Source organism: Epinephelus fuscoguttatus, linkage group LG23, assembly GCF_011397635.1.
Source record: "Epinephelus fuscoguttatus linkage group LG23, E.fuscoguttatus.final_Chr_v1".
NCBI classification, from domain to species: domain Eukaryota; kingdom Metazoa; phylum Chordata; class Actinopteri; order Perciformes; family Serranidae; genus Epinephelus; species Epinephelus fuscoguttatus.
In genome coordinates, this window is record NC_064774.1 from 34,773,832 (window position 1) to 34,798,205 (window position 24,374).

Consider the following 24,374-nt stretch of genomic DNA (forward strand, 5'->3'; position numbering starts at 1 on the left):
ATCATGGTGCACCCAAATATGTGACGCTACAGCTAAGGCTTGCTGATATTAAGACACAGTTTTTAAATCTGTCCCTATGAAAATGAATGTGGTATGGCCTAAGTAGACAGGATGTAGAAATGTACACAGTGGTTGGCTGCTGTCACACCTTGCTTTGTCTCTGAGGGAGTTCAACAAATGAAACATAAGGCTTGTCTTCAGTGGAAGCCTGTGTACTGTCAAGTCCTTAAGTTACAGCACTGCACTGTCTGTTCTACATATGCAGCTTACACGTAGTTAATGCTCACCTCGAGGCAACTAAAGTTGCACAACTTCTTAACAGCAAAGATTATTTGAGTTTTGGGGTGTAGCTGTAATTAAAATGTCACAATGTCAAAGGATAAAATCAAAATTCTAGATGAAGGTGAAAATACATGCTTTGGATGCTTGTGTGACTGCTGGAGAATAAATTAAGTAACTTCATACTAATCATATATGACCTCACATTTTATTAAGGAGGACTTAGGAAACACCACATCAGGTACTAGTGGCTATACTGGGTGGACAGTTGATGGATGTCAGAAAATTATAAAGTCAGATCCATTTATTTATTTGTTTATTTATTTTACAAGAAAATTGTAAAAGTGTGTCATTGAAAGTCAGAGTTTGAAATAGGTAACTCACTGCAGAATTTTCAAGCCTTGATCTCTCATCAACATACAGGCGCTAAACAACAATATGCTCATAGGGGTGGGAATCATCAGAAGATCCATGAAAAAACAAAACTTCTCCAGCAGTATCCTCAGTTTTGTATGTGCAGTGTCGTCAGGTAGTGTAGCTGCTTGTGGACCGAGTATCCCAAATGCAGCCACGACTCCAACCTCACAGAAAGGTCTCTCGAGATGGGCAATGAGGCCATCCAAATATGGATCCATTGCCTGATCAAACACACGAAAAATGTCAGTAAACTATTAGTATAAATAAAACTGTGCAACAACTAAATTGATGTTACATCTATAAATTTAGCCAAAAGCCACATAATCATACCTGTGATTGAAATCTTTGCCAGTACTGCTGTCTATCTTCTGCATCATCCCCTCTTCTTCCTCTCTCCTGTTCAACAGAGATGCAGAATGCCCCCAGTCCTGAAGAGTCATCCAAATTTTGGGTCAGCTTACTCAAATGTGAGCCAGGTTGATGACCACCAGAATCTTTTATGCCCTTTATTAAGACCATGGTGACAGGGACCTGGGACAATTATTTATCCAAATTTTGGGTCAGCTTACTCAAATGTGAGCCAGGTTGATGACCACCAGAATCTTTTATGCCCTTTATTAAGGCCATGATGACAGGGACCTGGGACAATAAGCACATTGACTCATGTGGAAATATTAATTATGGTACCCTATGTTTGTGCAAAATAAATATGAAGGTAAAACATAGCATCTGAGCTGAGTTATTTAAGTTACCTGCTCTTTGATTATCAGGAACATGCAGCAATGAAGCGATAGGTGGCAAGGAATGAATACAGTCCCTAAGCAGTAGGACATATGCGGGTCTCTGCTTCCTCTGCCAAGGCACCCAGTGCAGCAGTTATGTTTCTTAGTAGGTTTTTTACTGCTTCATGTTAGGAGAGCCATCATGTGTCCCTTACTTGCTTTACTTGCTAGTCAGTGACAGAAAAAACAGCTGGTTTCAAAAAATGAATATAAATGCAAAGTATTCACATATGTCCAGTTGCGGCTCGTGGTGAAATTGGGTGGGAGGGCTAATGCATTAGGCCTATGGCTTATACTGATCAATAGTTCAGCTGCAGTAACAGTAACATCACACCAAGATACTGTACCAGGTTACAGAAACAATGCACTACAACAAAACTAGAGAATTAGGCTAACTACAAAAACGTTCTGATGCCAAACTCTCTCTCTCTCTCTCTCTCTCTCTCTCTCTCTCTCTCTCGCTGACTGGCTCGCTCACGCACACACACGCACACACACACACACACACACACACAGACTGACTATTTTCCGCTGTACACACAGACAGGAAAGGTAAAGAAAGGAAAGGAGTAATGCTCCTTTAATAAGAGGTTAGGGCTTGGGCCTACCTTATTTTATGAGAAGCTAACATCAACGGCCTTTCTGGGATGCAAACAGGTTAATCACCAAGTCATTTAAGTAAGATGATTTCTGGATGAGGTCCCGCTCGATAGACTGCATTTAAAATAATCCACCTCGTTCGGCATGATGCTAACGCAATTCTCAAAACTCAACACTCACTCTCTCACTACAGTAACAGCAGGCGGGCCCTCACTGTACTTCCACGCACTGTCATTGGCCAAAAGTCAGTGGACTGGGCTGAATTAATTTAGCCCAACTGGACAGTAAATCAAGGGGGCTGGTCAAGACACCTGTCACTCACGATGTGACAACAATGATTGGAAGCTGATTCTAGGAGTATGGGCTGTAAAAAATCAGCCCATTTAGATAAATCCTGCATTTTTGTGACTATTATAGTGCTGTTGCTGCTATAGGTTCCACCAAAAACAATCAGTTCTAAGGTTCAATAACTAATATTTTAATATTTTCTTGGCTTAGTGGGTAAAGCAGGTGTCCCATGTACAAGGCTATTGCTTCAGCGGCCCGGGTTCGAATCCAGCCTGTGGCCCTTTGCTGCATGTCATCCCGCCTTCACACTTACCTGTCCTGTCCATTAAAAGCAAAATGCCCAAAAAAATATCTTAAAAAAAAAAAAGTAAAAGATAGGCAGTGCTTAGCCCTGCTAACCCATTTATACCAGCCGTCTCTGCATATGTCAATTTATTTGCCACATAACTTATTTACCTTCACTTTCAGGTCACACACATCGAGAACCTCTGCAGCAGCTTTCAGAGAAGCAGAGCAGTTGCACTGTTTCTGAAGTACAAGTGCAGCTGTTCCAAGAGGTCTCTGAATGTAGCCATGTAAGGCACCTATTCAGATGCATCCTTACAGGCTAGAGCTAGCCTATGTGCAGCACAGTGGGCACTTAGGAGCCATGGCAATTCCTCTGACAGCTGTTTTGCAACTCCATTTTGTCTTTCTATTGAATACATTTGTTTATTAATTAAACAAGAAAGAAAATATTCGAAACAGTTTATGTACAAAAAACAAGGTATGACACCTGTCATTAAAGCAGCACCATTGGTTCCAAGGCCAAAGATTAAGTGTGTGGGGATGCCCTTCGTGTGAATAATGTTCTTTAGTGCTGCCACTATTGAATCTGCTCTCCCGTCAGTCAGGTAAATCAGATCCAGTATAGATCCAGTAAGACCTTCCCCTCATTGTCCAAGTATCTAATAATGTCCATATGATACATTTTATACATTTCAGTTATCTATACATTGAAATTTCATTGGTCAATGAAATGTTACACTTTGAGCAGACCTACCTCACATGAATGTGTAGCTGTCTGCAAACAGAGGCATCTGTGGTTTCATCAATCTCCAAGCCCACGGCTTGTGACTGAGAAATATCCCTCAATATTGGCTTCTTCTTGATGACAGCGGCCAGAATATCCAGCATTTAATCAATTATTCGATGTGATCTAAAGTGCTTTTGCAAAACTAAAAAAAATGACAATTAAATGCAGTTTATGAATTCTAACTTAATGCAAGAAAATCCATTTATTGTCACTATAGTGATCACATAAGACAAAACAAAACTAAAAACCCGAAAACATTTACAAATGAAGCTTACATTGAGCTTGTCAAAATATCTCTATCTATCTATCTATCTATCTATCTATCTATCCGTCTATCTGTCTATCTATTCATGTATGTAATGTATGTATTTACTTACTTACCAAGATCAGTCTTGTCTACTCAGTCAGGGAGATGGTTGTCGCGACATATTTTCTGACGAGGCTCGTTGTCCACTGGTGGGAGCTGTGTGTGCGCGCACGTATCTATGTGTGTGTTTGTGCGCATTGGGGCGGAATTCCGCCTTGCACGATACAGAGAGCAGAGGAGAATTGTAAACGCGAGACCATGTAGAGACATATTACATGCCATCTTCTTCTTTGAATAAAACATAGAAAAACATGGAGCACACAGGGTAGGCCTAAGGGAATGTGGTTTACAAGTTGAGCAATTCTGTCATTCAACTTTGCAATAAATCTAGTCTAAACCAAAATGAAGATATTACTGGGGACAGAGATTGGAGCCCGTTAATGAATCTAACTCTTCAAAACAGAAAGCATGGATGGCCCTTTGTTTTAATGAGGAGACACATCAATGCTGTGAAGCACTGCTCGAGCTGTAAATGAGAGTGCTTCAGTTCATCTGGGAGTCGAAATAGGAGAAAATTATTAGCACACTGCTGTGTGCAAGGGCCACTGTTTGTCTGGAACTTTGTCTTCCTTCTTTTCAGTGCCTTTTTTAAGTTTGACCTTTTAGCGTTTGACAAATGTCCCTTAGATATGTGAGTGGACATGAGCAGAAAAAGAAGGATTGCAGATCTCTACCTGTGTATAGTGACAGTAGTTTCCACAGACGGGGACAAGTTGCTGCTTATAAACAGCTTTATTAAACTTTTATATTTGGGCGAGACAATGTGGCACAAGCCTCCATAAATGGCAGGTGCAATGAGCATGCATGAAGGCATTTATGCTCAGTACGCTGTGCAATGCATTTTCATATAACGGTTGGTATGATATCCTATGAATTTGTGCCCCACGAGTGACATCACGTCCATAATGTACAGTTATGTAATTTACGTAAAGTTACGGAGGTTAGGTTTAGGAAAAGAAACAGGACATACCTTAAAATGACTCAAAAGTTCACACAAGGCCGCGGGACTGCTTCCTTGTTTACTGCCATCAGCGCATTGGTCACGTGAACGCACCCTTTCAAAATAAGTGGGATATGTACAAATGTGGGTGCATTGCTCTTTGTAGGAAGACGTATGAAAAATTGGTGAGAATAGCCTGCATTCTTTGTTGCAATATGCTCTGAAACACAAGGGGGTGTACAAATATTATATTCTGTGGATAAGCAATAAGTCAACCAATGTTACCAGAAGAATGTTTTTGGAAAATTTGGTTGCCTAGCAACAGTAGTAAACTATGATGTACCGCCAAACATTACATTTGTGTACTGTATTTATTATTGTTGCTTACCTTAAAGTCAAAATGATTTTATATCTCTTTTTGTTTCCCTCTGGGGCACCACTCTTTTCAGTAGGCAGTTTTTAGCTTTTACAACAATCTCTCATGTTCCTCCCCGCCCTGCAGTAAAAAGATTTTAATATAGCTGTCGACTTGCAAATTAGTTTTGAAGACGTGGGCATCAGCCTGTATAGTAACTTACACAGTGGTGGTTCACATGTAGAGTTTGTTCTCTTGACCTCAAATCACATTAGGAAAGCCCACCTTGCTCTGATGGGGTATTCAAATACAAATGATCCAGATCCTGTAAACCAAAGTTGCATGGGCATTTAAGTAATTTAGCAATCTGTTTTGGTGATTGATCACCTCATTGGGTTTGGGAGTTTGTGTTTTAGGATTGTTTCCTACTGTCGTGTTCAGTTTAGAGGGGGACATATGAATGGTCTTTTCAACCTTTGCACTCCTAATGGAATTGTCCTGCTATCCTACCAGAATAACTGATCCCATGTGAGGCTTCCAGTAGAGGTGATGTCCTCTGAAAACAAAAATCACACAGCAGATTTCATAGGACTGTAACCTGCTTTTGCTGAACCATTTGATCCTAACAACAAAAGGCCTGTTTCCACCGCAGGAACTTCAGGGTAAACGGGGGGAACGGCCCCGAAAAACTCCTGGCTGGGGCTTGGGGATTACTTGGTGCTGATTGGGTATACTCAAGACGGGATGTGACGTCAACAGAAAGCAGCAAAATAGCCAGCATTTTTAAAACTCAGCAGACGAGGGTTCGCTCGTTCATAGCTTCAGTAACTCAATAAATGGTCTGTGAAAAAATTTTTTTTTTCCAGCGGATATCTTAGTTACAACATGATTGAGCTAGCAAAGCAGTTTCGTGTTGCTATGTGTGGTATTTATTCAGTTTTGGGATATCACGATGTCTAGAAAGCATCAGTGGCTGCAGCTGACAGGGACAGCTCACAACAGCAGCAAAGCTAACATCAGGATGTCATCTGTTAAAAGCCTCCTGTTGTCGGATACGACGTGAAACTACTCTAGTTAGCTCAATCATGTTGTAACTAAGACATGGAAAAAAAATTTTTTCACGGACCGTTTTTTTGAGTTACTGAGTATTACAGACACTGCTAAGGGCTAACAGCTAACGGCGTCCCTTACGCCCCTATGTCGCCCCGGTCAAAATGGTCGCGCAACGATTACGTCACATCCAGAGCCCTGTAACTTTACAGGAACCTTCCTCCTACTCTGCTCTCTCAGTGGAGACACGGCGGTTGAGAGGGCCAAGCAAGAGGACATTCCTGTAGTAGTTCCTGCCCCCCAAATACCACCAGGAACTTCTTCAGTGGAAACGGGCCTAATGGCCCCGTGGGATGAAATGCCAGACCTCAGTTCTGATTCTGTTCTTCAAAAAAAAGGAGTAGAAGTAAATAGATGCTTCTTTCTTTAAGAAACAAAAAACCAGATCTGTATTTATATATATACTTTATTAATCCCCGAGGGGAAATTCAGTTTTTTCACTCTGTTATACATGCACTAAGTGGAGAGATGTCAGAGTGGGGCTGCCCGTGACAGGCGCTCCGAGCGGTTGGGGGGTTCGGTGCCTTGCTCAAGGGTACCTCGGCAGTGCCCAGGAGGTGAACTGGCACCTCTCCAGCTACCAGTCCACACTCCATATTTTGGTCCAGACGGGGACTTGAACGGGCAACCCTCCGGTTCCCAACCCAAGTCCCTATGGAATGATCTACTGAGACAGGCGTCTCAGTGTGATATTTTAGTGCAACCTTTGTTTGACATTGTTTACCTGGGCAAACCACAGAGACATTGTTTACCTGGGCAAACCACAGAGATGGTTCACTCCATTTAAATAAACCTCTCAGAATAGCCTTGGCTTGAACACACCCTGAGAGAAATCAACCTGCAGGCCAGTCTGCATTCTTCCAATTCCAGATAAAATGTAATTAGCCTACACTTTTGTTTATCACTAACTGGGTTTGTGTTTAGTTCCTAGGACCCTCCTTAGGTGAGACACATTGACAGCACTGAGCCCCTCCACAACACGAAATAATTATCAGTTACTTGTAGTGATGGATGATCTTAGAATAGCCTGTTAATTCCAGCTGCGATTGCTGCCACAGGTCACATAGGAAGAGATCTGATCAATACTGTTTCTCATGCTGTTTTCTGCCTGTTTGTGTACGGTTCAGTGTTTACCACAGAAGGAGAGTGTATGTGTGGTGGTAAATACCTGTGTGTTCCTTTGTATCATTCTGTGTCCCCTCTCTAAAGAGATTTTTGTGGGTCCCGTGAATGCCGTGTGGGCGGAGCTCTCCATGAGTAATTTTTTTCTTCAGCAGCAGCTAGTGACTTAGCAGGGTGAATAATTGATCTGTCTAGTCATTTGGAGGTGGTCAGATCAGAGAAGAGCAGCTGCTGCGAGTGACCCAGCAGAATGAATGATTGAGTTTCACTTTCAATGTGCTTGACATTCTGCTGCTCCATCTCTGCCTGAGGATGCTCTGCGCTCTGACAGTGTGGTGCTATTAGTGGCGGCAGATGTTTTAATCGTGGTGGGCTGCCACAAATAAATGAATGTGTGGGAAACCCTGCAGCTGAACCCAATGCTGTGAACCTACCAACCCGGAGCTACAGTTTGGCAAGTGTGAACCCAGTCTATCGTGTAACTTACAGTGTATAACTTACGAGCCGTCACACTGTAAGTTACACACTCTTTTCGTACAGCTATGTTTATGCCACAAACACATGCCACACATCATTGGAAAGCTAAGATTCTTGCGATTAGATTTAGACCATTTCAAGATACAACCACCACAGCGGGTTCTATAAATGCTTCTGTCACACATGTCAAGGGTCGATTGCAGACCCAAATGCAGCACATTGAGGCAGGCAGACAGTTGGTAATGACTTTTATTGCTCACACAGATATGCACAAGTTCAGGGGTCGTTGAGTTCAGCTTGCTTGTAGTGGAGTGAAGTGTGATGTAGCTAGCCAAACCAGGAGAACTGAGGTCAGCAGGTTTGGTGCTGCACCATGCAGCCACAGAGCCAAGTAGACGGGAACCAGGAAGGGAGCAGGCAAGAATTGGAGTTGGAGATAGAAGGCTGAGGTAATTACCAGGGCAAGACGATTAGGGATGGGCAAACGATCAAAATTCATTATTCGATCATCAAAAAAATTAACGATCAATTAACAATTAATTGATAAGCAAGTATTTCAAAAGAGAGAAAACACGAGTGCAGTGCAGACTGTCGCCACAAGAGAGCGCAGCTGCCCCAGTTCTGAGCTTCAACCCTCCAGGCCAAAGAGGAAGAATGGCACGCACGCTCAGTTCATCCCTGGGTGTTTACAACCGTTGCCAGCTAGGGGTTACAGGCTTCAGTTTTCAGCGAAACCTCAGTCTTTCAATGGCGTAGTGTTTTCAAAGACCTCAAGGGAAGCCGCCGAGGCTTTGGAGAGTGATGAGAGCCTCTGTCTGTTTATGATTTTTTGCCTGGCATAGGTCCGGCGGGGGGTCTCGTAGGCATGGCAGCTCACCGGGCCTGTAGCATTGTTATCAGGAGAAACACTGCGACTATCAAGCAAAATTATTTGTGATTGATCAAAATCCTTAACAATCAATCATTGATAATTGAAAATTAATGCCCATCTCTAGAGACGATGGAGGCAGGTCAAGAACAAGCAGGGTCGGTACTGGGGAATCAAGCCAAGAGTGAGTGCTGGAATGTCTGGCATGTAGTCGAAGAACAATCTGGCAAAGAGTGTGTTTGCTGGAGAGGCTTATATACCAGGCTGATGGCTGATGAACTACAGCTGTGGAGGCAGGTGAGATGAGTTGTCTTGATGAGGGGGGTGTGGCTGGCTAGCAGGGTGCATACGAATGGAAAATTACCAGGAGCAGGTGTGGGAAAGGAGCAGACTATGACAGGACCTCTCCTCAGGACCATAGCCCTCCCAGTTCACCAAGTACTGGAGGCCTCCCCCACGCCGACGGGACCATAGGATACGGTGGACCCCCTGTCAGTGAGGCAGGGAGGCAGAGGAGGTGGACCAGCAGGGACCAGGGCGCTCTCTCGGACTGGCTTGACCTTGGAAACATGGAATGTGGGATGAATGTGCATGGATCTTGGGAGCTTGAGCTGAACTGCCGCCGGGTTGATGACCTTCAAGATTTCAAATGGACTGATGAACTGGGGAGCAAGCTTCTTGGATTCCACCCACAGGGGAAGATCACGGGTGGAGAGCCAGACCTTCTGTCCAGGCTGGTACTCCAGAGCCTGCGGTTGCATAGTGACCTGATCAGCAGATGACAGCCTGGACGGACGGGCAAGATGCCTCTCTCTAGGGCCGGGAACAGGGGCGGCTGGAACCCATAGTCACATTGAAAGATAGAGGCATCTTGCCCGTCCATCCGGGAGAGAGGCCTGTGGCAGAGCTGGTCAGGGTATTATGGGCATATTCTATCCACAGGAGCTGTTCGGACCAGGATGATGGGTGTTGTGATGTCATGCAGCGAAGAGTTGTCTCCATCTCCTGGTTCATGTGCTCGGTCTGGCCATTTGATTGGGGGTGGAATCCCGAGGACAGGCTGACAGTGGCCCCCAGAAGGGAGCAGGACTCCCTCCAGAAGACCGTGGCAAACTGGGGGCCCCGGTCGGAGACCACATCCACCAGGGTGCCATGGGAATGGACTACATCGGTAAGGAGTAGGTGGGCTGTCTCCTTGGCAGACGGGAGCTTGGGCAGAGGCATGAAGTGGGCCATCTCGCTGAACCGGTCCCCCACCGTCTGGATGGTGGTGTTGCCACTGGACGGTGGCAGACCGGTAACAAAGTCTAAAGAGATGTGGGACCAAGGGTGATGAGGCACAGGCGTAGGGTGCAGGAGACCAGCAGGGGCCTGGTGGGATGGCTTGTGCTTGTCGGGCAGGCATTGACAAACTCCTGGGTGTCCTCATCCAGGGAGGCCCACCAAAAGCTTCACTGGATGACCTCCTTGGTACGCTGGATCCCTTGATGACAGGTAAACCTAGGACCGTGGGCCCAATGGATAACCTCAGACTGGAGACCAGACGGGATGAACAGGTGGTCAGGAGGGCAGGAGCTGGGCCCTGGCTGGTCTTGGATGGTGGCCCTGGCTTTCTCTTCCACTTCGCAGGTTAGTGTGGCAAACAGCCGGGAGCCATGTTCCTCATCCTCCTGAAACCCTGGGACAGGGCATCAGGCTTGACACTGTGGGACCCTGGCCGATTGGAGAGGGAGAAGTTGAATCAGGTGAGGAACAATGACCACTGAGCCTGGCGGGAGTTCAGTCTTTTGGCGGACTGGATGTACTCGAGGTTCTTGAGGTCAGTCCATACCAGGAATGGTAGCTTGGTCCCCTCAAGCCAATGGTGCCACTCTTCCAAAGCCAGCTTGACCGCCAGAAGCTGCCTGTTCCCGATGTCATAATTCCTCTTGGCCGGTGTCAGGCGTCTGGAGAAGAAGGCTCCAGGGGGTGCAAAATCCTTAACAATCAATCATCGATAATCGAAAATTGATGCCCATCCCTAGAGACGATGGAGGCAGGTCAAGAACAAGCAGGGTCGGTACTGGGGAATCAAGCCAAGAGTGAGTGCTGGAATGTCTGGCATGTAGTCGAAGAACAATCTGGCAAAGAGTGTGTGTGCTGGAGAGGCTTATACACCAAGCTGATGGCTGATGAGCTGCAGCTGTGGAGGCAGGTGGGAGGAGTTGTCTTGATGAGGGGGTGTGGCTGGCTAGCAGGGTGCAGGTGAATTGCAAATTACCAGGAGCAGGTGAGGGAGAGGAGCAGCCTGTGACAAAACAGAAAACAACTAAACGTTATGATGTTGACATGCAGAGAGCCAGCCACTTGCAACTGAGTGTGTCAATGACTGACCTTTCGTTTAGCCTATGAAAATCTAAACACGGGGATATACCGTATATATATATGTATGTATATATATATACAGTACAGGCCAAAAGTTTGGACACACCTTCTCATTCAATGCGTTTTCTTTATTTTCATGACTATTTACATTGTAGATTCTCACTGAAGGCATCAAAACTATGAATGAACACATGTGGAGTTATGTACTTAACAAAAAAAGATGAAATAACTGAAAACATGTTTTATATTCTAGTTTCTTCAAAATAGCCACCCTTTGCTCTGATTACTGCTTTGCACACTCTTGGCATTCTCTCCATGAGCTTCAAGAGGTAGTCTGTAGGAGCCCTGTTCCCCCCATATAGGCCAATATATAAACAGATATGCAAATACTGACAGATATGTAAATAGATGTAAATAGTTTGCTGTGAATCACTGTGATATAGGTCACTGTAAATGTGTGTGGATGAAGATTTGTATAAAGTTTGATGTCTATTACTTTTTATATAAACTGCTGGTCCACTATAACACTTGTTTTTACTCTATTTATGCACAAAGTTCATCCACATGCAAGTTATAAAAATGCTTCTTTAATTCTCTGTCAGTTATATTGATGGTGATTACAGTATGTATGGAGGATACCTCTGAGTGTCAGCTTTCATTAGACCCCAAAAGCATAAGCGTTCAAGCACCCTTTTTACCATAGGTATGTCACCACTGTTACCAAGGGTCCTTTTGGAGTCTCCAAAATGTTCTTTTTCTAAACGCTTAGACATACCCTTAGAAAGTGTGAAATAGTCATTTTCAGTCGTACTGTTATGAAATTTGAGCTTGATCTAGATAAGCTCTCATACTTTGGTTCCATAGTGTTTGCCAACTAATACCTCCCAGTTACAGTCTGCAGCATCTTTTTTTTCAAGAAAAAATTCAGGCGAGATACAAAACCTTGCATGTACAGATACTAAATACCGCTAACTAACAGCTCTCAGTTTACTTTGGGTATGCTTTGCAGAGGTGTTTTTGAAGAATTATACAAGATTCATAACAGTTTAATTTATAGCAAAATATATAGCTATAACTTTGTTTTATATTTCTTATTAATTACATTTAAAGATAACAGAATCCAAACCCAACCTGAGCCTTAAGATTTAACCAACAAGTGTGTCTGATTTTTTCTCAGGGCCTGCTTGATTTGGGTGAGTTAGAAAAACTACCCTGGTACAACCAAGAATAATTTGCACTAAAAATATAGATAGATGTTTGCTTGGAATGGAAACCTGCAGAGCCCTCTGCTATTATTTGCTTTATTTTTAAGTGATACTGTAATTTAAATGTACAGTTCAATATTTTTGGTAACTACACTTCATATAAGAAGATTGATATCAATCTCATGTCTGTGTATTAACCTCCTGAGACCCCAGCTTTTGTTTGTTATGCATTTTTAATTTCTCCTAGCAATCTGGGATGAGAACGACCTGATAGCTATAAAAAAAAAACCCCGAATAGTTTTCCTTGAACAGGAAATAGTTTTTTGGGGGAAAAAAAAAAAAAAAAAAAAGAGTCCCTCATATGGGGACAATGGGTTTATTTTTAATGGTCACAAGTATGTAATAAAGTAATAAAGCATAAGATAGTTTATTTCAATACCTAAACGTGCAAAAACGAAATTGCAAACAATACAGCATTTGTTCAATGTTTTATAATTCTATGGGTTAAGGGTCACTGCTCAAGTCTAAAAATGTCTGAACATAGCTGTGTAAAAGCAAATAATGCAACATATCCAAAAGCCTTGTGATCTGTCTGTTTTGTACCGCTATAGGATTTTTTTTCTTGCTCCACACTCCAGTTTCAGTTTCAGTTTATTTAGAGTGTAAAATCACCATGGTAGAAACATGGTCTCAATACACTTTACAGAATCACTTACAATAAAAACGATCAAGGGAAAGAGAAGACAGCCAAATAAACAAAAACACACAAAAAGACAAAGGAAAAACAGACAAGGATATAACAATTAGAAAACTCAAATTTCTCCAAAACATTGGGTAAAAAGGTATGTTTTAAGAAGTGTTTTAAAAATTGCAATGGAAGTGGATTCTTTAATATGTAGCAGGAGGCGATTCCATAAGTAAGGTGCACGGTAGGAGAAGGCCCTGCAACCAATTGATTTTTTATTTACAGAGGGAATGACCAGAAGGTGAGAGTTCAAAGAGGGCAGGGGACGAGGCATAATATAGGGTGTGAGTAATTTGGATAGGTAGGATGGGGCCAGACCATGTAATGCCTTGTAAGTTAAAAGTCTTAAAATCAGCTCTGGCCTGGACAGGTGACCAGTGCAGAGATGCTAAGACAGGAGTTATATGACTGTTGGTTCTGGTCGAAATTCTAGTGGCAGTGTTCTGCACAAATTAAAGACTATGAGTAGCAGATGCAGGGAGGCCAGAGAAAAGAACATTACAATAGTCTAATGTAGAAGACACAAGAGCATGGAGGACGATTTCAGCATTGCGGCGAGACAAAACAGGGGGGATTTTAGCAATATTACGGAGATGAAAAAAGGTTGATTTGGTGATCTCCCTAATATGAGGCTGAAAAGATAAAGTATGGTCAAAGGTGACTTCTAAGTTTCTTATGCACGAACTCTCCGTGATCATACATCCATCAACATCACAACAAAAGAGACTACTGCTTGTAATTAGAGGGCCTGATCACCACTAGGTCAATCTTGGCAGCGTTTAACATGAGAAGGTTCTGACTCAACCAGAGTTTAATTTTACATACACATGCCTCTAGATTGCGGGTCTGAGAGGGGTCATCAGGCTGTAGTGGCATGTACAGCTGGACATCATCTGCATAGCATTGATATTTGATGCCACATTCTGAGATGATCCTTCCTAGAGGAAGCAAATAAATACAAAACAAAAGAGGGCCAAGGACAGACCCTTGGGGCACACCAGAGCTCACACTGGAGCATTCAGAGAAAGAATTATTGAAGTTAGTCACATTGGGTTCTGTTGCATAAATAAGAGTGGAACCATGAAAGTGCCGACCCATGGACTCCTACGCAGTGCTCTAGCCTATGTAAGAGGATAGTGTGATCTACGGTGTCAAATGCCGCACTTAAATCAAGCATTAAAAGTATGGAAGCAGACCCAGTATCTGCTGTGATCAGCAGATCATTAACAACTCTGGTCAGGGCAGTTTCGGTGGAATGACAGGATCAGAAGCCAGATTGAAATTTATCAAAAAGATTATTAGTGGCAAGATGAGTAGTCAGCTGATTGGCAACAATTCTCTCAAGTATTTTAGATGAAAAAGGAAGAGTGGAGACAGGTCGATAGTTGGCAAGAAACAGTGGGTAAGAGTTGGGTTTTTTGAGGAACGGTTTAATGATTGCAGATTTATATGCTAATGGGACAGACCGCTCGAATAGAGACATGTTGAAGATGGTGCGTGTAGGACCATTTAAGATGTAAAAGAGTTCCTTAAAGAGAGCAGATGGGATAGGGTCTGATGTGCTCGCAGTGGGCTCAGAGGCTACTACCAGTGAGGCTAAGGCCTCAGAGGAGATTGGTTCAAACTGTGAAAGAGAGCTGGTGAACCGGGTCTCAGGGTGTAGATCAACTATGTTGCTATAGGGGTGCTGATTAATAATCTCATTTCTGATTTAAGAGATTTTATCAGTGAAAAACTTAAGGAAATCATCAGCAGTAAAAGACGAGCTTAAAACGGGACGACTGGGTCAGCTTAGCCACAGTATTAAACAGGACCCGTTGATTATTCTTATTCATCTCAATCAACTTGGAAAAATAAGCCGCCCTAGCAGTAGAAAGTGCACGTTTATAACATTTAAAACCGTGGGACCAGGCAAGGTGAGAGGATTCAGATTTAGTAGCATGCCACCTGTGTTGATTGATTGATTAATCAATCAATCAATCAATCAATTCCTCAGGAAGAGCAACTGAGGAGGGATCCCTCTTCCAGGGCGGACAGACGTGCAGTAGATGTCGTACAGAACAGATCAATCAACATGATAAATTAACAGTATTCCGTATGACACAATGAGACAGAGAGAGAGAGAGAGAGAGAGAGAGAGAGAGAGAGAGAGAGAGAGATGCAGGACAGACGGTAATGACAGTAATAATATTATAATTATAATTCTGGCTGTTGTGGTACAATATGTTGAAAGTATATATTAATATCTGATAGTGTACATGTGACAATAATCATATGTGTATAATAACAGTAGAAGTATGACTAATGATAACAGCAGCAGCAGGAGGCATCTGGCAGGACCACGGCAGCAGCACAACCACACACGTCAAACCATCCAGGCTGCAATATAAGTTAACCTATGAGACAGTGGAGCACAAAGGCTCCGGAGAAGTGACATGCAGTATGGCCAAGTTAGCAAGATGCAGTAACAGGACACGAGAGAGAGAGAAGGAGAGAAGGTGCCCGGTGTATTATAGGGGATCCCCCGGCAGACTAGGCCTAAGTCAGCCTAACTAGGGGCTGGTACAAGGCAAGCCTGAGCCAGCCCTAACTATAAGCTTTATCAAAGAGGAAAGTCTTAAGTCTAGTCTTAAATGTGGAGACGGTGTCTGGACAGGAAGATGATTCCACAGGAGAGGAGCCTGATAGCTGAAGGCTCTGGCTCCTAATCTACTTTTGGTAACTTTAGGGACCACAAGTAACCCTGCATTCTCAGAGCGCAGTGTTCTGGTGGGATAATATGGCACTATGAGCTCTCTAAGATATGACGGAGCCTGACCATTTAGAGCTTTATAAGTTAACAGTAGGATTTTAAATTCAATTCTGGATTTTACAGTGCAGAGAAGCTAAAACAGGAGAAATATGATCTTGTTTCTTAGTTCCTGTTAGTACACGTGCTGCTGCATTCTGAATTAGCTGGAGAGTTTTTAAAGACTTAGTAGAGCTACCAGATAATAGAGAGTTACAGTAATCCAGCCTAGAGGTCACAGAAGCGTGGACCAATTTTTCTGCATCTTTTTGGGTCAGGATAGGCCTAATTTTCGCAATATTTCGCAGAGGAAAAAATGCAGTCCGTGAGGTTTGTTTTAAATGAGAATTAAAAGACAGATCTTGATCAAATATTACTCCGTGGTTTCTTACGGTAGTGCTAGAGGCCAGAGCAATGCCATCTAGAGAAACTATGTCATCAGATGAAGAGTCTCTGAGTTGTTTGGGGCCAAGAACAATAACTTCAGTTTTGTCTGAATTTAACATCAGGAAACTGGTGCTCATCCAGGTTTTTATGTCTTTAAAGCAATTATGAAATTTAATTAATTGATTACTTTCTTCTGGCTTCATCGATAAATACAACTGTGTATCATCCGCATAACAATGGAAATTTACAGAGTGATTTCTAATGATGTTACCTAAGGGAAGCATATATAGAGTAAATAGGATTAGTCCGAGTACAGAACCTTGCGGAACTCCAAAACAAACTTTAATACATAAGGATGATTCATTATAAATGTGAACAAACTGAAAACGATCAGATAAATAAGATTTAAACCAGCTTAGTGCAGAACCTTTTAGGCCAATTAAATGTTCCAGTCTCTGTAGCAGAATTTGATGGTCAATAGTGTCAAAGATCTAATAAAACAAGTACAGAGACGAGTCCTTTGTCTAAAGCAATTAGAAGATCATTTGTAATTTTAACTAGTGCTGTCTCAGTGCTATGATGCACTCTAAATCCTGACTGAAACGCCTCAAATAAATTATTATCATGGAGAAAATCACACAGCTGGTCTGCGACTACTTTCTCAAGGATCTTTGACATAAAGGAAAGATTAGAAATTGGTCTATAGTTGGCTAACACCTCTGGATCCAGGGTGGGCTTTTTTAGGAGAGGTTTAATTACAGCTACCTTAAAAGACTGTGGTACATAGCCTGTTAATAAGGATATATTGATCATATCTAATATATGAGTGTTTACTAAAGGTAAGACTTTCTTAAGGGGTGGCAGTAGCTCAGTCCATAGGGACTTGGGTTGGGAACCGGAGGGTCACCTGCTCAAGTCCCTGTCCGGACCAAAATATGGAGCGTGGACTGGTAGCAGGAGAGGTGCCAGTTCACCTCCTGGGCACTGCCGAGGTGCCCCTGAGTAAGGCACCGAACCCCCCAACCACTCAGAGTGCCTATCATGGGCAGCCCACTCTGACATCTCTCCACTTAGTGCATGTATAGGTCCAGTTTGTGCATGTGTGTGTTCGGACCTGTGTGTAATTGACAACGGAGTGAAAAATTGAATTTCCCCTCGGGGATTAATAAAGTATATAAAATTTGAAAAAAAAAAAAAAAAAATAGCCTAGTTGGGCTAGTCTGCGTCAAGTCCGCTTTAGCGAGCGAGTGTGGTCTGAGAACCAGGGCACAGATTTAGTTCGCATGCCTTTACTGGTTTTAAGAGGGGCGAAAGACTCAAGTGTTTCTAGCATTGCACTATTTATGTAATCAGTGAGGCAGTTGAGAGACACGGTCATGGAGGAAGCTGATTCAAGCTTATCAGGCAGACAGTCAGCTAAAAGGGACTTAACATGGTCATTTATATGGCGAAAGGAGTGGGGGTTAGGCTCAGAGTGTACACTCAGCACACAGGACGCAATATTAAAAAAGATACAGGAATGGTCAGAGACAGGGACCTGCAATATGGATGAAATGCCAGCAGTGACGCCTTTTGTAAAAACAAGATACAATGTATTACCACGATTGCGGGTGGCATTTTTGACAAAATAAATAAAATCGAAACTAGAGAGAAAATCCAGAAATTCAGTTGCTTTGGAATCAGAACCGTCATTAATATGGAAGTTAAGCACAGGCCTGTTGTGAGTTATGACTGGGATGAGGGAGGGGCAGGCTTCACGGATAGCAGCTGACGAATGTGAGGTTACATGTTTGTGTGGAGCATGGGGAGAATAGATGGTACTGTTATATTCCTGAGCTGCACCTGTATAACTAGAGAAATGGCGTCAGTCAATAAGGCTGGACAGGTGGGTGGCGAGGTTGGAGGCCAGAACTGTAATTCCCTTGTTATTGAGGTGGAGGTAATCAGGCTTGTACAAATCAGAATTGTTCCAAAAAGAGTCAAAGTGGTTTATATATCCATAACCACACGCTGTGCAAAAGTTGCTTATCCACTGATCAGCACTGTAGAGCTTGCTAAACATCTCAGACCCCCGTCTAAGGGAAGGGATCAAGCCTGTAAAAATACACCTTTTTCCCAGGCTTTCAATTGTCTCTGCCAGGAGCTCATAGTCTGCCCTGAGCTTTAATGATTGTCTATATTTGAGGTCGTTTACTCCACAGTGAACTATGATTGTATGGGCAGACGGGTGACACTCGATAATAGCAGGGGTGTATTCAAGCAGATCAAAGATTTTAGCACCTGAGAATGAATATGTGATTCCTTTAGGAATAGTGATGGACCTAACCATAGAATCACCCAGCAGAATACATTCTGGAGGTGGAAAAACCAGAGTGCTAGCATTCGGTGTGTTAGCCGCGTTAGCCGCAGTAGCAGCAGTAGCAGGAGGACTGGGCGACGGGCTGTAGAAGATTGAAGCCCTAGGTGAAGCCGTACGGGGGCGCTTATTGGAGAGGCAGCCCAGGATCTGGATGAACTGTTGCCGGGGGACGGGCATTTAGTCGGGGGAATCCGACGTTTCTTCTTGTTGGGGCGGGGCGGGGCGGGGCTGAATGCTCCTCAGGTAGCTGTGAGCATGAAGCCGTTGCCTCGGCTCACTCCAGACTAGGAATGTACATTTTGACTGTAGGAACAGTTTGTCACACCCAATTGGCCTGTGTGAAATGCTGAAATAATACAATAATAAATTTCCAGTGTCATCAAATGGGATGATAATAAAATCCCAGTGTCTTCAAACAAGACAGTAATAAAGTCCCAATGTCCCCATATAAGTATTTCCTAATTAACATCTTAGCTTGTTAGTATTGCTAAAGTTAGTCAAATTTGTATCTCATGTCAAACTACAAACTTAATTGAGCATAAAAAAACAACAAACAATAAACAACAGTGTCAACAATGAAATTTGATCAGGTTTTGTACCTTTTGTGTCAGGATCAGCTGTAGACAGACTTTGCAGAGATGGCTGCCATCTGGTTTTTACATGGATTAGTGTATTGTGCTTTTGCTACCAGTAGATGGCACACAAAAGTGTCCACAAATGAGGACAGCAGGTCTAAGTTAAGCAGAATGAAGTATAACATTCTGGAAACCCAAAATGTAATGTCCTCATATAAGGATACAGGGTCACAGAAGGTATACTATGAAAGATTGTCAGTTACTGTTTGTAAACACATTCGTGTTGCAAAAGCCAACCCCAGATTCACTTTCCTTTGGTGTTTGCCTCGCTATATTTGAGTTGTTCTTTGGTGCTGTGTCTCTTGGATGCCTGCTGTTTATATTCTGGCACCTGGTGAATACCTTTTCATGAAGCCCTGACCTCACCTGAGTGCTGTGGGGTACATGCCCATAAACGTCTTGAACACAGCAAATACGAAGAAAATAAGCAAATCAAGACAGAGGGGAGAATCTCTGTAGATAACGATACTGTCACACACCAAGAGTTGGTCAGGGCTCTCACAGGGCTGCAAGAAAAGAACGACGTCAGTCTTTTCTTGCAGCCCTGGTTTGGGAGTTCCTGCAGCTTGTTATCGACACATCATCTGGGCAGAACTTGTGTGGTGTCCGAGAACTATTGTGTGATTGGTCAGGAATTTGAAGTGGGCGTGGTCAATGCGGAAAAGCACGTGTGACGTATGCTACAGTGGGAGGGGCCTATGAGGACTTCCCAGGAGTTCTGCAACTGAGTTTCTCGATAATCAGTTTCTCTTGTTCTTGTTCTTGCCATCTTGAGAAAAAGAACAAATTTCTCTGTTCTTGCAGAGTATGTACAGGACTTAAGGGGGATTACTTCTGTTACTACATTGTTTTTGTATAGCTGTGGCTGGAGGCATTATGTTTTTGTGTTGTCTGTCTGTCCCGCCATTCCTCGTGAACAAGATACCTCAAGAACGCCTCAGGGGAAGTACTTTAAATTTGGCAGAAATGTCCACTTGGACTCAACAATGAACTGATTCGATTTTGGTGATTGTATAAATCTTCTGCGTTGCCGGGGGGACGATGTGGGTGAAGCATCCATGTTTTCACAGTCATGGATGTGAACTGTAAGAGAAAATTGACTGGTGCACAGAGGCATACAACTGCAGGGCAATAATTCTACTTTTGAAAATTCTGCACAGTATACCTTTACGTACAGAGATGGAGTCAGGGTATGGCTAGCCTAATGAAGCATAAAGACTGGAGGCAGGGGAAACAGTCAGTCTGGCTCTGTCAAGAAATATGTAGGTTCAGCATATAACTTCTCACATATTGTTGATTTTTTATATTGTTTGTGTACATATTCAACAAACACGATACAAATTAAACAACATGTTAATTAGTGAGATTTAGAGGTGCTGTTAGGTGGATTTTTGAATACGGATACATGTCCATCTTTTAATTTCATTTTTGGAATGAAAATGATTAAGTGCATTGCACAATATTTAGTGTTACTCATTTTTCTTACTGTCATCACATTCCATAAAAAGACCCAAACCAACATCATTTTTTTGCTGCTAACATTTAGCTCAGTGTTTTAAGTCACTGCAGAATATTTCAAAATCCTTGACCAAGAGAATTACTAACATCAGTATCAGCTCTGAACCAGGACTCCTGCTTAAGTACTAGCTAGTGAGGATTTACACCCATACACATATATGATTATCTTTTGGCAGACGTGAGAGTCGTGTTGCAATAAGGCTGACTTCTTCTGGCCCTGTGTTGGTAAATAAAGTGTGTCATTTGTAGCAGCGGTGTGCAGGAGTTTTGCACTGAAAGGCGTGTGTGTGTGTGTGTGTGTGTGTGTGTGTGTGTGGGCTGTAAATAGCCAATCAGTGTGCTCCACCTATATATGAATAACACACTAGTCATCGTTGTGTTCCCATAGGAATGTAAGATTATCAGCAACAGGTCATCATTTTCTTACTTATTTTGCCCTGCATTTTGCCTTAAAGCAACACAATGGAGTTTTTGAGCCCTCAAAATATATATCCAAGATCCTTGTGATGGTACATCAACTCACAATAGGTTGGATGACACCTCCATCATTGCTTGAGAGTGTCTGTTTCGCTTGTGTCACTGAGTGGAGTGACCGTGACAGGGTGCAAAACCACAATTTTCTGTTGGGGGAGCAACCACAGCAAACAACAAAACCCGGAGAGGATTAACTCTAAAACAATATTATTTTATTACAAAACTCAATAAGAAAAAGATACACTTAAAAGTCCATTTAAAAGAGTCCACAATCTGTTTGGGTTCCAGATGATAGATGCTGTTGAGCCCCTGGACAGCAGGCCTCAATACCGCTGGCTGCTGATGGCTTTAACAAAAAACAAAGAAACACAAAGTAACCGTCAGGGCGATCAACCAATCAGTCTTCAGTTGCATTAGGTTTTGCGAGGCAGAACCAGTACATCTTGGTGGGGGAGGAATAAATAACAATAGGAAATAAATAGGCCTACAACAAACAAAGCCAACACAGGGCGAATAAAGAAAAAATGAATTCCACCACAACTCAATACAAAGCCCCATCCAAAACTACTGAATCTGTCTGTGCAAATAACTGATGGCGGGATGCTTAAGGTTGTATTCCATGTATTCAAAGCAGAGAAATAGAGGGGTAGGCTACTTATCTGGAGGAAGGGTGGAACGTATCCCCACCCTTTCACTGTCATCCAAGGCTTCCCCCTCTCGCACCGTGCGTCTCCTTGGCCACTCAGGCGTGCGGGCGGACTTTTCCCTCTGTGCAGCGGCAATTCCCGTCGTCCCGGCGGCTGTTGTGCGTGTTCTCAGTCCGACTTGCTCCTCTCTAGCTGTTCCCTGAACTGTGGACCAGATGCTTCTCCAACCATGACAGCCGTCTGATCAGCGCTCCTTCTCAGCGTTCCCGTCTGTGCCGCCTCCTTGGTGTCAGCTCAGCTGCTGTCCGCCGCGCCTCCGGCCCGTGCCCTGCTGCCCGAATAAAGGAGAGACAAGAAATCCCCAGCCCTCCCACACCTGTCGCCTAATTACGCACGTGCAGAGAATTGGGGAGGTAGGCTATACCAGGTAATTACCTCAGCAGGCAGGCAGGCGCGCTCACGCACACCTTGTCACCCTGTGACACTTGCACTGGCACTATGCAGTTTACGGTTCGGGTAGGAAACCCGACACAAAAAAGACTACAAAATTTGGCTGCTTTACAGCATACGTCATATCCCCCTCTCGTCATATCCCCCTCCTCTCTTTAGAGTAGCATCAAAGAGCATGGATACCAAGAGGCGAACCTCAATAGAACGCCCCATAGCAACAAATTCCCCCATGGTTTCGTCCTACCGCCGCCATTTTGGACCGTCAGCAGACCGCAGCAGACCCGCCTGCATACAAAAACACACAGACAAACTGAAGTATATCGCTATTAATTATGCTTACAATGCTACTCACCTTGTGATAGCTTGGTCACAGCTGCTTTTTCATGTTTTTGTAAAGCAAAATATAGACTTTAAAAAAAAACAAAACAAAGAAAAACGGCCGAGATGGCATCTCTACATATTACATCCACTTATGAGAAAATTAACTTAATTACTCCTTCAAAATCACCCCATAAGCCAATCTACCAAAAAAAAATCAAATAAAATAAAAAAAAAAAATCAATATTTTAACTAGAAACACATTAATGGCGATGTCACATAATCAGGAATAAAGATTTATTTAGGCTACAGTTTGTACAGTAAGGGGGCAGTAATAATAATAATAATAATAATAATAATAATAATAATAATAATAGGCCTATATAAGCTATTTTAATATGATATATTTTAATGCTAAAGCAGTAATCAGTTCTGATATAAATGGTCCAAGAGGCCATATATAAGCCTATACATATAGACATATATCTTCCCACGAAAACTGGCATATTAAACTGATATTAAAACACTTTAAAATGTACACTTCTGTCGGGATCCTTCGGGAAACGGTGGAAGGCCAGGTGTGGAGTGTTCCACCGATAGTTGTTGCAGGTAATTGCACTACACTGTTTTCTTTTACGTTTTTTCTCCTCTCTCCTTGACATCTTGCATGTTGTCTGGGCGCAACAGTCCAAGCTCAACAGTCCAAAATGGCGTTAGCGCCCCTAGTAGCTGTTGGCAAAAATTCTTGGTATCCATGCTCTTTGGTAGCATAGCCAAACCGAGGTGAACAAAGTTACACGTGGTTGTCATGGCTGAAGCGACAAAGAAAAGGAAGAAGGTGAAGGTGTTGTCCGAGGAGACAAATAAAATAAAATGGAAGAGCGATAAAACAAGAGCTCAAACAAGGATTAATTTTGGCCAGGCTTTCACACGCTGGCGAGAGCTGGAAGAGGAGGAGGGAGGAGGGTGACCTAGCGCTGTTACTGCTGTTACCCTCTACTTAGGAGACTCACTGTCTGCAGGTCGGCTGCCTCAAGTACATTTTAAGATAAAGTGTTAGCCTACATACAGATAGCTTTCATTTTAGTTTGTCTTTAACAGTTTGCTGTTAGCACCGTGTGCTTGTGTTGACCACGATCATAAATCATAATAGTGGTAAATGAGAGACTGTGGACAGAGGAGATTAAAATATGGCTTTCTACATGCTGATCACATGTATTGATAAAGTATTGCTTGGCTGGCAGAGATTTTATTGCACTTACTTACAGTAACAAGTGTAGTTGTCATCAACTAAATTAATCTTTAAGTTATATTCCCTTCATCTGCACTGTGCACTGCACTCTCTGCCAGCGGCAGCTCTATCATAATGTTCGCAGGAGCACCGCCCCCACCTGGTCAAACTGGGCAATACACTCTCAGACATTTTAAAATGATTCCTTAGAAAACATCAGTAATTTAATCATATAACGGTGAAATATATTTGAAATAATTATTATTACTCATACAATGCCTTCCATAGATTCATTATTGATTCCAAAGTGTGTTTTTGTCAGGCTATATAGTGCTTCCGTAAACAGGACGCTGGATACCCAGGACTCTAGCAAGTAGCTTGAAACATTTTAGTCTTGTTTGTCCCGCGAGACAAGATTTTAAGTCACTTGAATAGCTGGGATTTGGGGTGCATTCTGAGCTCTCACGTGTTAGCCACCTGTGCGTTAGCTAGCTGAGTGTTTGCTAGTGTGTGTGTAGCCGCAAGGTAAGCTGAGAGAGAGAATGAAGTTGAACTTGGACAACAACTGTAATG

The 24,374-nt window shown here is 42.9% G+C and overlaps 1 protein-coding gene and 1 long non-coding RNA gene across 3 annotated transcripts in view; one reads left to right on the forward strand and one right to left on the reverse strand.

Annotated features, from left to right (window-relative positions):
- ablim2 (actin binding LIM protein family, member 2) overlaps positions 1-24,374 on the forward strand; it is a 247,952-nt gene that overhangs the window by 589 nt on the left and 222,989 nt on the right. Inside the window, exon 2 of one of the 2 annotated variants that reach the window (XM_049568831.1) lies at positions 1,104-1,163. The exons of the other annotated variant lie outside the window; for it this stretch is intronic. Within the exon in view, the coding sequence (XP_049424788.1) occupies positions 1,104-1,163 (60 nt within the window). The remainder of the gene's footprint in view (positions 1-1,103; positions 1,164-24,374) is intronic. 2 annotated transcript variants of the gene reach the window in all.
- On the reverse strand, positions 537-2,437 carry LOC125884126 (uncharacterized). The gene is made up of 3 exons (XR_007448649.1): positions 2,087-2,437; positions 1,027-1,124; positions 537-917 (listed from the first exon to the last, which is right to left on the reverse strand). It is a non-coding gene; the product is annotated as an uncharacterized LOC125884126 (long non-coding RNA).